We start from the raw sequence: 14290 nt of genomic DNA, 5'->3' as shown, positions 1-14290 counted from the left end.
TTTTCTAGCACAAGAACCGTGTGTGTATCCCTTGGTTTACATATCCAATCCGTCATAAAAAGGAAACCAACGTAATTGAAATGCAGCTACAGTCTTCTCGCCAAGGTTCTGCTTCTCTCTGATTTCATACCTCCCTGTTTCATCTACATTTCTTTTCCACCTGATGACAAGCTTATCAGGAGCCAAGGATGAGGTTCAGGGAGCATATCATGCTTCGATCTGCACCTTCCTTACCCTGCAATCAATCTGTGTCACAGCCAGAGAGCAAGACACGGCTTGGAAGGTGTTGGCATCTGAGGACTCTGCAGAAATACACACTGGCCGCTTACCTAACTGGTCTTAGATGTAGTGAGCTCTTGGGGAGGAAGTCTAAATAGTCTGGTATAAAAGGGAGAAGTGGAGGGTAAGAAGAAGGCCACCACCAGCCCAAAGGGCACCTCTGTTGAATGAAGAAGAGGCATCCCTTCCCCTGGGCAGCCACAGTCCCCCCCAAACCACACAGCTTGTCCAGCAGAGTAATGCCTGCATTTCTGACCCTATTCATCCCTTGATCAGACAACTAGTAAACTAGCACAGGCTTACAGGACAGCTCTGGTAAGAGGAAGAAGAGAAAAAAGAAATCTCAACATGATATTAAAAAATGTATCTCAGGTCACAATTCATTGGTGGGTCAAGAAATTACTTCAGAGGGTTGAAACTAGTATTCTTTTTTTAATCCTCACCCAGCAACATGCTTTTATTTCTTCTTAGAGAGAGAGGAAGGGAAAGAGAGAGAGAGAAACATCTATCAGTTGCCTCCCGTACATGCCTAAACTGGGGATCCAACCTTCAACCTAAGTATATGCCATGAGCAGGAATCAAACCCTGAACCTTTTAGATTACGGGATGACACTCCAACCAACTGAGCCACCTGACCAGGGTGAAACTAGTTTTCTTAATAGAATAGAAAATATAAGATATAAGAATTAGACTTTATTCTTATACATATATGTAAACATGTGCATATCTGTGTGCATGCATGTGCATGTATATACTGGGTTGGGATGTAAAATATATTTCTTAGTGGGGGTCATGGTAAAAACATATTTGAGAGCCACTGACTTAACAGAGCTCAACATGAAATGTCAATCTAATTCGTAGGTTTGTGTTGTCTTTGTGTTGTCCCCATTGTCCAGTGAGAAGCACTGAGGGAACAAGCATGCATTTAGGAGTCAGACCGACCCAAGTTCAAATGGAGTGTAACATGACTAAATTTGGACCGTAGGCAATCACTTGTTTCCTTATGCTCAGATTCCTGGTGTGACATATAATTCAGAGTGTGGTGTGGAAGGACCTGGTGTTAAGCACATGCATGGTTTGCAGATCCCTTTCTTCTCGCAGCCCGCAGCCCGCAGCCCGGGGAAGAACCTACAGCTGCCAAGTGGGGTTTTCACTGCCCGAAGCCACAGATGCTGAGGGGGCCCCGTGGCCTGCAGTAAACTTTAAGTGGCTTTCTCCCATGCAAGTTGTTCTGTCTGTCTGGAAGAGCTACTCCCACAGCATGCTTAAGCCAGAATGATTGCTTGGCCAAGCCAGTAAATGATTTGCATGAAAACATTCCATGTAAGCCAATTTAGAAAAAGAGTTCAGTGATAGGAGTATGGTTAGAATCTGGCCTTTTGTTTTAGGTGAATATATTAGGTTATTACTTTGACATAGTAAGGATTAGAACTTCTCAGGACAGAAATGACAAGCTGAAAGCAATCTTTCAGGTCATCCAGGTCAAATCTCCCATTTTTCAGATGAGAAAACAGAGGCCTAGTAGGTACAGGATCCTCCAAGGTCACATGCTGTGGGACACAACCAGTCCCTTGAACCTCGTTTCCCAACTACTGCGTCACAAGTCCTCCTCCTTCAGAATAATTCATCCTTTAAAACATAAACTGCAGCCGAAACCGGTTTGGCTCGGTGGATAGAGCGTCGGCCTGCGGACTCAAGGGTCCCAGGTTCGATTTCGGTCATAGGCATGTACCTTGGTTGCAGGCACATGCCCAGAAGGGGGTGTGCAAGAGGCAGCTGATCGATGTTTCTCTCTCATCGATGTTTCTAACTCTCTATCCCTCTCTCTTCCTCTCTGTAAAAACAAACAAACAACAAACAAAAAAACCAAAAAACCAAACAAACAAACAAAAACATAAACTGCAAAAACTCCTGGCTTTAGTTAGACATGGAAATGTGGGGAGGGTGACAGCTAAGCTTAGTGACTCTCAGTACATATTTGTAAGAGATCTGAGCCATCACGGCAAACTTTTAAGTTGACACAAAGGAAACATGGGAAATTGACAATCTACATAAGATAAATTTGAATCTCCATACTTAATTTCCCAATTAATCAAAGAAATCCAAGTTAAAACAATGAAATGCTATTTCACCTATAAAATGTTGCAATGTAGCACAAACTTAAAAAAACTCATAAACTGATTCAGAATTTCTGCTTCTCTAAAATCATCAATTCATGTGTAAGGCTAATAGTTGTAGCATTTTTATAGTACTTATATGTCACAGTAATTTATAACATGAAAATGACTTTCTAGCTTATGATAACGCTAAACAGTGAATAACATTTTAGAACATTTAACGACATGAGGAAATGCTCATAATAAGCTGAGTTAAAAACACTTAAAATGTTATTATCCATAAGTTTAAAGTTTTGGATTTCCAATATCATTTCAATTTATTTAAATATACAGGGATATATGGAAATGCGTGCGTGTGTGTGTGTGTGTGTGTGTGAGTGTGTGTAAGAAAAAGCAAAATCTGGAAGACTACATGCAAAAATGTGCAGGGTTACTTTTGGATGGTACAATGGAGAGATTATATATTATTTTAAATGTTCTTTTTATATTTTATACTGGTGTATTTTTATAATCTTGTACAATAGATATATTAGTATTTGGTAAAAAATGTTATTTAAAAGGCAAATTTAAAGTGGACCCGTGTAACTTACTATTAGAATTGCCTATTAGACTTTATTTGACTCAAAATTTGTTGTTGGCAGGAGCTATATTATTATGGTCAGGTGATGTTAAACATTCTGAAAGAATACAATTAAAATTCCCTATCAGTTTCCTTGTTATATGCATTATCTTTTCATAAATCTAGTCTAAAACATACATTTCTGGAAATATGAGGGATTAAATATTCAGGGAAACCTTTATATCTAAACATGCTGGACATTATATTTTATATATGTTGTTAAATTAACATAATATGTTAATGAGGAATGAGGAATTTCTTAGAATAGAACCCTGTTCACCAAGTAAACACAAGCACTGCTTTGCCTTCAAGGTGTTTGCCATTCCACAGTTGCCTGTGATCTAGGTTTTAGAAGCTATAAACATAAGGCCCAAACAGCCACATTCCTTCCTAATTAGCTGGAAGTCCTGAAGGGATGACACTTTTTGAGGTGAACAAAGAAAAATAATGCCTACCAAAGGAAGATAGCAAGATGTGCCTAGTTTGGTGTTGGTTTTGAGTGGCACTGAAAAAAAGTCTCCTTTAAGAATTTCTAATGTGTGTGTGTGTGTGTGAGAGAGAGAGAGAGAGAGAGAGAGAGAGAGAGAGAGAGAGAGAGAGAGAGACTCAATTCACACTACCTGGATAGAAAAAAGTAATACATTTAAGTTAGAATGTTTCCAGGTTTGTTGTATTCCAAGATGCTTGAGGAAAGAAAAATACAGTCCTCTCGGGAGGAATACACTTAAAACTCAGGCCTCAACGACTTCTCACAGGTAAAGTTCCAAGGAGGATGCATTCAAAATTTCATAAAAGAATCACTAAATAAGAACGCAGCCTTACAAATTGAGAATCAGTAAATAACAAAACTAGACCTGCAATGATATTGACATTAGAAATATAATTGACGAAACAGAAATATATTTAACATGGGTAGACAAATAAAAGAAGGCATGAAAGAAGAAGAAACAATGAAAATCAACCAGACTGATTGAAAAAGAGCTATAAAAACTTCTAGAAATGAGAAATATAATAATTAATCATAGAAACTAAACAATGAGCTTTAGAACAGATTAGACAAAATTGAAGAGAAAATTATAAACTAGAAGGCAGTTATGAAGAAATGACCACAGTGAGGAACACAGATTTAAAAGAAAAAGATGAGTAGTTAAAAAACATCGGTAGAGATGGTATATCTAATCAGAATTCTAGATTATAAGAAGAGGCAGAGGCAAAATTGGTGAAAGATACTAATCCTCAAATTCGGCAAGTCTAATGAACCACAAAAGGGATAAATAAGAGAAAAAACACAACTGTCCTGGCATAAGGAAAATTATGAACCCCGAAAACAAAGAAGAAATCTTAAAAGCAGTCAAAGAGAAAAGACAGATTTCTTACACCAACAGCAGTCTTTTGAACAGCAAAATTGGAAATCAGTGATATATTATTTTCAAAATGGGCTGAAAAAATAATTTTCTACCCATCAAAACTATCTTTCAAGAACAAAAATAAAATACATCTCTAAGCAATAAAAATCAGGAGCATTCACCTTAACAGATTCGTGCTAAAGGAATTTATAAAGGATGTAAGTTGGTAGAGGAAAAAAACTCATAGGAGAATAGTCTGACATGAGAAAAGGAATGAGGAGGGGAAAGCTAGTAAAAATGTGGGTCAGTCTAAAAACATTGATGGCATAAAGACAATGTCTAATTTGTAAATTTAAAAGTGAAGATTATACCTCAATAAAACTACTATAAAATATCAAGATAGAACTTAAATCATGCAAGTGATTATATAATGGGGAGAGGTGATTGGATTAAAATGTTCTAAGATCTTAGGCTGTTTAGCAGGAATATAAAGATCTTTACATTACATTATATTGAACTAAATATACATGTTAAAACTCAGGGTAAACACTAAAAAAATAGAAATAGGGTATATAAATTCCAAACTATTAATGGGAAAAAAAGATATAGAAAAAAGTCAATCCAAAACAAAAGACAAGGAAAAATTACAAAATAAAACAGAAAGATCAGAACAAATACAAAGTATAAAATACCATGTAGAAAATAATCTAAATGTAAAAGTAATCACAGTAATGTAAATAAACTAAACTTTCCAGTTAAAAGATAAGGATTATGAAACTGAATTAAACAAAATGCCAGTATATTCTGTTCAGTAGGGACTTACCTAAAACAAAAGAAGGTTGATAGAAAAAGAATGAAAAACAAAACCAATCAAATCCACACTGTAGATGTACTTGCCTCCTCAATAGCCAGAGAGCAGCTTAACATAACAACCTTGTTAAAGTTAAAATACAAATTATCTGATTGTATCAAAAAAAAAAAAAAGGAAAGTAAAGAAAGGGAGGTTAAAGAGGAGATGGGAGATAAAGGGACAAAGGAGAGAGGAAGAAGAGGAAGGGAGAAAGGGAGGTTAGGGGGTAATATCTCCTCTGAACATTGTCAGGAAGATTCACAAAGTTGAGGTAGTCTCTTGCTGAAGAAACCAGAGTAGCAAGGGTAACACCAGAGTAGCAAGGGGGGGGGGCAGTGTATTAAAGACCACTGGGCTTTGTGGGTCCCTCAAAATGCCTTGTTCATTCTTTGAATCACATACAGTAACTGAAGGGCTTACTTTTGATATAAGTAGGGGAAAACAACACAAGGAGAATGATGCCACTCTGACCCCTAGATAAGCAGTACATTCATAGGCATCTAGTCGGTTAGAATTTTAATGCCCACATTTTCTTTTGAGAAGGACAGTTTCCAAGTTTGTGAAGTAATACTATCTTTTTACCTATTATAAGGACGATCTTCCCTTCCCTTCCTTGGAATCTGTACAATTATTTTACTAATTTGTTTACTAGGCTTGGAGGGGATGCAAAGGTTGAGTTTTATAATATATTCTGTGCAATAAGCAAACTCGGGACTATATATTTGTATTCATAATATTATTTATGGTTTATAAGAAATACTTCACTGTATGAGAAATATGTATAACATTTCATTTCTGATTTTCCCATGAACATTAGTAACAATTTGAATTGCAAAAATTCTGCTTACAAACAACTTTTCAGGAACACACAATCTGAATAAAGCAAGGCACACCTAAATTGCTAAGTAGCCTGTTCCTCAACCATCAGCTTTAAGCACCTTTATTTAGACCATTCCCTTCATTACAACTGGGCTGACTTGCTGTCAGATTACAGTGCCAAGTCTAAGAAGAAGTTAAATACCATGGACAGCTGCTTTCTAGGCCAATGACAGCCTAGCACCAGAGCAGATCAACAGACCTCAGCAGCCCGCCAGGCGCAGCAAACTGCTTCTAAAACCCTGGAACTCCACTGCGCCGCATCCTTCAGGACTCAGACTTACTCCTAACCAGCTGTAGAGAGTTTTTTAGATGAGAGTCTCAATCATTTATAAATAAAAATGCCCTTAAAACAAAAATCTCTGCTTAGCATAGATCTTTCTAAACCCCAGCTAATGGCCTACTTATTTCAAGCAAAATTCTACACAATAAAATTTTAGGATAACAAAGGCATTTGGAGGTCTCCTTGGAGTTTATGATAATATGTGGTCTGCATATATATATTCACTGTATGTGAACTAGGGCTTATAAATATTATAATACGACAAACAGTATTTGCCTCAAAACAATGGCCTGCTTAACTCAGTGATTCACTGGGGTGAATTCCAACCTTCAAGAAATGTTTCAGAATTCTCAAATTTGAAATAATTTGTTCTGATTCTCTTTCCATTTAAGAACGAAAGATCAAAGGAAGAGAACGAACATTTACTGAACAACACACATTTGCCAAGGACTATGGTAGCTGCTTAACATTCTTCATTTATTAATTTTCCAAACTTTATCAAGTAGGTACTATTATTTTCATTAGGAGGCTCAGTAAGTTTACGTGACTTCTCTGAGATCACAGGGCTTATTACATGCATGGGGTTAAACCCCCCCCCCCCCTTTTTTTCCAGGAAGTCAAAGCCTGGGGTACCTTTACCATGTTGTGACACTACACAACTTTTAAAAAAGGATAATATTATCACTAAAATAAATAATTACAAATAAAAACCACACAGGGTAGAGCAATTGAAATGATAAACTATTACTTTAACTATGAAAAATATGGCAGTTCACATTTTCCCATGCTTCACAGTTGCCCCATGACATACATCACCAATAATGGAACCAAATTAAGACTTTCAACTTGTCTATGAAGCAAGTCATTCCAAAGATATTTCACTGACTAGAGTCCAGCAGAACTGATGATTTTTAAGCCAGAACCTTTAATGATTTGTACAAGAATATATAAAACGTTTCCTCTACTTCCCCAAATTCCTATGCCCATAATTGTGCAATAAGATAATACAGCGGCGTTGCATGAAGGCATGCTTAGTATTTTGCTTCCTAAGTTTACATACAGCTCATTCCTCTGTATGAAGACTCCAATGAGGGCCGGGTTTTGGCTTAAGATCTTCCTTTTGAGTGTTCTGATGATGCTAGAAGCACTGGCTTCTGTAGGAATGGTGGGGTGCACAGTCAGAAATCAACTTTGCCCATCAGAGGATTGTATGGCCACACCCAAGGACTCGTCTGCCTTTGGGACACCTTATGTTTAGGCCTCGGGAGCAAAATCTCCATAAGATTCTGAAATCAGGTGCTTGATAAAGACTCACTGCTGAGAACAAAATTTTTCAGCAATCATTCACTCAAAAGTGAAATTGACAAGGCAAAATTTCCTGAAGGAAATCACACACCATTATGCACCATTTCACCTAAAAATGTATAACTGTGTTCTAGCATTTTTGATTCACCAAACAAACATTTTGCTTACCGAACAAGGCATAACTATGTTAAAAATTATGTTTCCATTATATTTATAGTTCGACTTAGTTTTTGAATACCAAAAGAAATAACACTAATTAAAAGGAATAAATTAAAGGTATTTGGTGCTAAAAGGAAAATAACACATGAACATACTTATCAGAAACAGGAGTAATAGTCATAAATGTAATAATCTTCTTCCTATTTTAATTAGATAAATCTGCAATCTCCAAATTAAAATATGCGCACTATTAAGCATAGCGCAAAATTATGGAATTGAGTAACAACCATTAAGGAATGTGAGCCTAAGTTTCTGACTTTTAAATGACCATAAAAATGACATGACAGTCATCTAATATAGAAGGTAAAAATCCTGCTAGAGCTACTTTAATGACTGATTAAACACTGTCTATAAACGGTATTTTAATTAAACACTGTCTATAAACGGCTTCTGACTGATTAAACACTGTCTATAAACGGTATTTTAAAAGTTATTCCCAAATGCATGAGACCAGCATCCTGCCCCCATCAGAATACAAAACCCCCTGCAATCTTCAATACACTACTACATTGCCCTACAAATTCCTTTTTCATGAATGTCGCCAACATAACCTTTAGCCAAGTTTGTATTTAAATTAATGAAGTTCCATTATGGGGTAACAGGAAAAAAAATGGTGAGTTCTCAAAAAGACATTTTACCCTTGATGTGCCAAGGATATTTATAAGACACCAAATCATTGCCTTGCCTCTAATATATATGCTTTTCCTTCAGTGCTCTAGTTGCCATAAACACGTAAGACTATTAACGCAAAACGCTCAAACTAGCAATCAGAGTCAAAGAGAGGGCTTGAGGGGTCATCCCTTTGGCTATAAAATTAGAGCAGGGAAAGGGGCTTCAGTAATGACCCTGTCCTACGCCCACAAGGATATATACTCATGTATCACATCTGAATGCTTATGTGCATGTATAGTGTGAAGTGATTATTTTTACTGCAGTTTCTAACAAACAACCATACACTGAGTGAAATATTAAAAAAAATATAGTTCTCTTTTGCATATAACAAATAGAAATATTACTGGTATGTTTTTCTGCACTCTGCTCCCATTTCATGACTGCTACCAAAAAAAAAAAAAAAAAAAAAGGATAGGTCACAAACTTGACCATAAAGGAGTTATACTAAATTGATATAATTTTTTTTCTTTTCATGCTGAACAAAATATCTCACCCTCTACTCAACATCTGTTTTTTGCACATATGAGAATTTTCCCAGATGCTAGTATGAAGTCTGCATATGTATTTTGGTTTTCTGTTTAAAATCACATTCAGAGACAACATTCCAATAAGAGGATTTTCATTTTTGCAGATCAATTTCTTCTAAGCTCTTTACCAATTTGCTCACCAGCTAAGTGGTAGGATGGCCACTATTGTCATTAGAAACCCCTCAAAGTTTACTATGAAAATATTTGGGGGCCTGTTTATCACGGTGTGCCAAATGTGCCATCGAGCTACAGAGGCAGACAGCAGGGCCTGCCGGTGACTCTCTGTAATGGATCCCAATCAGTCCCTGACCAAGTGATCTGGAGCATTACTGTGTGATCAAGAATAGACATGACCCACTCTGATGACCAGTCCCGCTAGTTGCTAGGCTGTTGACTTAAAGAGATAGCTTTGGTGACACAAATTTTCTTTCTTAATTATCATGAACTTCCCCATGAAAATTAAATTGTTCACAGAACCATTATTCCTACTTGCAGGAAATAAGAGACACATTATTTTGTTTGCTGAGTCTGCTCTGGGGTACTTATGTAACCTATATTTATAAGTGTTTTACTCTGAAGCAAACAGCTTGAGAACTTAGTAAAGAGTCACAAGAACATTTCCCCATAATTTTTCTCACTGCCATGTTAGTCTGGCTAGCAGAGAACTGTAGAAAGCAACCTATTATCCACTGCAGCCCCAAACACCATCACATTAAAAAAAATGGCAGATCTCAAAAACATAATAATTCTGAACATTCAATAAACAAGCTATCACCACCAACCTTTGCTTGGGCCTCTGGTGCTGCCACCTTGACGACTTTATTGCAGCTAACCATTTGCTTCACCCATCTTTCTACCTGGACGTTGAACTTCATGAAGATCACATAGACAAAGTAAGCTGTTAAGAGAAGCAAGCTTTCCCACCACATGATGATGTTGTCCAGGAAAAATATGATCAGCATGATCAAGTCAATGATGTAGAAGGACACATCCCGGAAGAGTGGCCACCATGTCAGGTTCAAGATTTCTCTGGAAAACAGAGCACACATGCCAATAACAAAGAGGATATTGAACACCGCCGAGCCCACAATCGTGCCTATGCCCACGTTGCTGTGAGCAATAAACACCCCTATGAGAGACGTGAAAAGTTCCGGGGCTGAGCCCCCAGCAGCCATAAAGGTGGCTCCAGCAACATCATCAGAGATGGCCAGTTTTTCCGTGATGACCGTCAAAGAAGGAACAAAGAACTCATCGCAGACAATGGCTAAGGCTATGAACATGTAGATCATGCCGATGACGTGGAGAAGGATGGCGCCTTTTCTTCGCTCCTCGAGGGAAAAGATGTCTCTTGGGTAGTTCCCTTGGTCCTCATCTGTACCATTCTCAGATGTGCCTTCCTCAGAAAGAGGTGGCTGTGACGTGTAGTCCGGAATCTTGTCATTTAAATCTAAGAGGGTTCTCTGCCGGTAACCGTGTGCCACCCCAGGGCCCTTTGCACCACTGGCCTCTCCCGTGCTCTGTGTCTCTGTCTCAGAAAAGACGCCGATTGAAAATGGGACCGCGCTGATGGCGACCAGGCCCATGAAAAGGCCTAAGATTCGAATGAACTTCAGTTTTTTCCTGACAGCATAGTGTTTCCTGCAGCCAGAAGGTGACGTCTCCGGACGCCGCTTCTCAGGGAAGGTGAGGGTGGTGCTCGGGTGCAGATCCATCCCGGGTCTCCTGGTGGGCGCGGTGGTGTTCCAGTCGTAACCTCAACCAGACGGCTCTTGCATGCTTTGCCTCACTTTACAGTCAACGGTTGCTTGTGCGGCACTTCCACGGTCAGGGGTTCTTATGCTTCACAGGAAATACTTCCGACATTTATGCTTTAAAAAATAAAAAAAAAACAAGGGTAAGTATATCACAACTATGTCTTTTTTTACAAAACGAACGTTGTAGATTTAAGACCGTCCTATCCCATAGCTGTGTGAGTTACTTAACTCCTCTGTGCCTCAGTTACCCCATTTCAAAAGCTAGGACAATGACAGCGCCTACCACCAAGGACTGCTTTGAGGATGAGTTAAAAGCACATGAAGCACCAAGAACAGGATGTGGCACATAGTAGGCACTTACAATAATGTACATACAAACACAAGCATTTTGGTAAATCCAATATTAGGTAATAGACTACGTAGATGTGTGTTAAGCATAAAAATTTTCTAGATGAAAATCTGTCCCACCCTAAATCACGTAACAACCTCCCAGTGCTACAAAGATACCACTTCTTTTAGAACTACCTATGTCCTGGACAGCCAACAACTGCTCCCTGTTTTCCGTTAGCCCGGTTATGTAATCCCAGATGCAGGCACACCTTTCTGACCTAACCTGCCATTGGGAAAGGGTTTCGTGTTGGCGGAGGTAGCAATCTTTTCCTGAACACATAAAGACCTCAGGATTTGATTCTTCATGAAAAGCTTCTCCTCTATCAGATGCAGAAAGCTAGACCTTGAAAAATTTAAGTTTACAAAAGAAATGTTCTAGCCACACGAACAAATTGTCTTCCCTCCACATCTAGACATTGTTGTCAGCTAAAGCTCACTTTAAAAGCCACTCTGGAGTCGTATTTGAAATAGACAACTTAGTAAATCAGACAACTCTTAACAAGAAGGCTATTTCAAGAGACCAAATGTGTAGTTCGTAAACAATATGCAAGTTGCAGCAAAACCTCCATCCACAAAAGCTGCCCAAAATAGCCCCAGCACCGACTCATCTAGTCAGTTAGACATCCAAGCAGCTCTCCCGCTCTGGCCCACAGAGGAGCTGGGTAAAATAGCCAGACGCCTCCGCTGATATTCTGAAGGTTCCTCTCTCTAACTTTCTTTAAAAACAGTCTCCCCTTTCCCCCCTCTCCCTCCCGCGTCCCCCACATCAAAGATTTCACTTTAGGGACATTCTCAGAGATCATCTCAGGGGTAAAATAAGCTAATTAAACGCACGCCAGTTAAACACTGAGATTAGCTGGAGCTCAGGTCTGCAGAGCAAGAGCACAAGTCAAACCAGGCGGAGATGCTGCTGCTTTCTGAGATAAACCAAGCCCGTCACAGCTCCCCGGCGGCTGGCGGATGCCTCGTCTATACTCTTAGCAGGAACGATAGAGGGACTCACAGCTCTCCGGGGACTGTCGCAGACGGCGCTGAGCCCGGCGACCGGCAGAGACCAACCCCACTCCCAGGGTGCACTGTCGGCCCCAGCTAGAGTCGGGCTCCACCTGCAAACCCACAGCCCCGCTCCAGGAGAGCGGCCTCCGCCGCCGGCGAAGTGTGCCCCGAGCCACGCCCCAACTTTGCCTCGTGTGGTCCCCAACTTTCCCTGGTGGGTTAACAGGAGAATAAAACTAAAGGACAGGCTGTCCCATTAGCGAGCCAGGAGCTGAGCTGCATGCAGCTTGGGGAGGCGCCTGGCCCACATCTCCCCGATTCGTTAGTGGTGGTGGGAGAGGGGGGTGGTGGTGGTGGTGGGGGGGGGTGGTGGGGGGGGAACACCCCTCGGTGCGCTCCCCACCCCAAGCCGGAAGCAAGGGAGGGAGGTGGGAGCCTTGGAGGCTCGGAAACCGCGCCCGGAGCGGAGAGAGTTGGCTAACTCCTGGCGGGGCCTGGGGCAGCCACGTCCACCGCGGAGCCACCTGTGAGCCTGCGGCGGCGCAGCAGCGGGGTGCGCACCACCGGGACTGGGAACCGCGACCAATGACCGAGGCGGCCACCAAGCCTGGCGGCTGGCAGAGGCTCGGTCACGGGCACTCACCGGAATCGCCGGGGAGACGCGCACACGGCGGGGGTCCAGGCGCGGTCTGCGCTCCAGCCCACCGCTTCTCCAGCCCTTCCCCGGCCCTCCACCTCTCTGCTCCGAGGCCCTGGCTCCGGCTCCGGCTCGCACTCGCCGCCGCTCCCGCCGGCCGGGCTGCGTTCGGAAGGAGACTGAGCGCAGCGAGCCCCGCGCGCCGCCTCCGGTGCGGCCCGGCCCCTCCGGCCCCTCCCTCCCGGCTCTGCGCGGGGAGCGTGGCCGCGGCGCGCTCGGCTCCCGCGCGCTGGGCTCCACGCCTCCTGGGAGCAGAGGCGACGCCGGCAGCCGTCTCTCCGGAGATTTCTCCGCAGTGGGAGCCGGGGGTCAGGATTTGCGGGCGAGCAAGGACAGAGGGGAGAAATCATCCAGGTCGGGTCGCACCGGATTCCCAAAGCCTGAGCGTGCTGCCAACTTTGGTGTCATCTCTGTCGGCACCTCCTCCCCAGTTGTTTGCAAAAAGTGACAACAGTTACTATTTCTTTGGGAGGTGATGTAATGTGGAAAGGTGGAAAGGGTGTTTGGGGGAAAGGCATGAAGGCCTACAGGGCCGTCTGCTCCTGGAGTCCCAGCTTCGCTTGGTGGGAACAAGGAAGGGTCATTTCATGGGTGATGAAGCTGAGATCTAAAATAGCGGCATCTTGAGTTACAGACAGGGCTCATACGCCGGCACCTGGGCTCCCAGCTCAGTGCTCCTTCCTGCCCTGTCTGGAAAGCAAGAGCCTCTTGACCACGAGAAAATGAGTCAGGCTTGTCGGAGATTAGAGGGAAGAAATGGGCCCAAGAGTGGGAGCACCTGAAACAAGCCAGTTCATGAGGGACCCCCTTTTTACCCACCTGTGACCACCACCAAAACTGCCAAGAGGTACCCACGAGAAACCCGTGGGACTTTTCCCCACTCTCCTTACCCTTCACCCTCCTATTGTTTTCCACTTAGAGGTGTTTTGTTTTGTGGGGTTTTTTTTGTTGTTGTTTGTTGTTTAAAGGGCTGGAAGGTGCCCCTGGTCTGGAACCACCCTGGCAAGCAAGAGTGGTTGGCAAGCGAAGATTTGACAGGAAGAAGGAACAGCTGAGCTAAGCCAGCCCAGGCTTTTTATTTTATTTTTATTTTTTATTGCCTTCCTGGGACTGGGGGGAATGTGGGTCATATCCGGATAGCTCACTGCTTATGAATTTGAATACAGTTCAATACTCAGACCTCTATCTACACTTACTCTTGATACATCAAGAAAAGCCCTAGAAATCTCTTTCTACCATCAAAGTCAGGCATTGTCTTGCTTAGGACTTTGAGGTCCTCTTAGAAGTCATAAGCTAAAGATTTTTTTTTTATCTTCAGTTTTTATTTTGGAAAATTTCAGACATATACAAATGTAAGAGA

The 14290-nt window shown here is 41.6% G+C and overlaps 1 protein-coding gene across 1 annotated transcript in view; it reads right to left on the bottom strand.

Annotated features, from left to right (window-relative positions):
* SLC24A2 (solute carrier family 24 member 2) overlaps positions 1-12984 on the bottom strand; it is a 230521-nt gene extending 217537 nt beyond the window's left edge. The window contains exons 1-2 of the mRNA XM_028150743.2: positions 12877-12984; positions 9876-10961 (exon numbers count right to left, since the gene is read on the bottom strand). Of these exons, the coding sequence (XP_028006544.2) occupies positions 9876-10805 (930 nt within the window). The 5' untranslated portion in view covers positions 10806-10961; positions 12877-12984. The remainder of the gene's footprint in view (positions 1-9875; positions 10962-12876) is intronic.
* Between the last annotated feature and the right edge of the window lie 1306 nt (positions 12985-14290).

This window comes from Eptesicus fuscus, chromosome 15 (assembly GCF_027574615.1).
Source record: "Eptesicus fuscus isolate TK198812 chromosome 15, DD_ASM_mEF_20220401, whole genome shotgun sequence".
NCBI classification, from domain to species: domain Eukaryota; kingdom Metazoa; phylum Chordata; class Mammalia; order Chiroptera; family Vespertilionidae; genus Eptesicus; species Eptesicus fuscus.
Note: the sequence above shows the minus strand (reverse complement) of the source record. Positions and strands in the feature narration are given on the sequence as shown.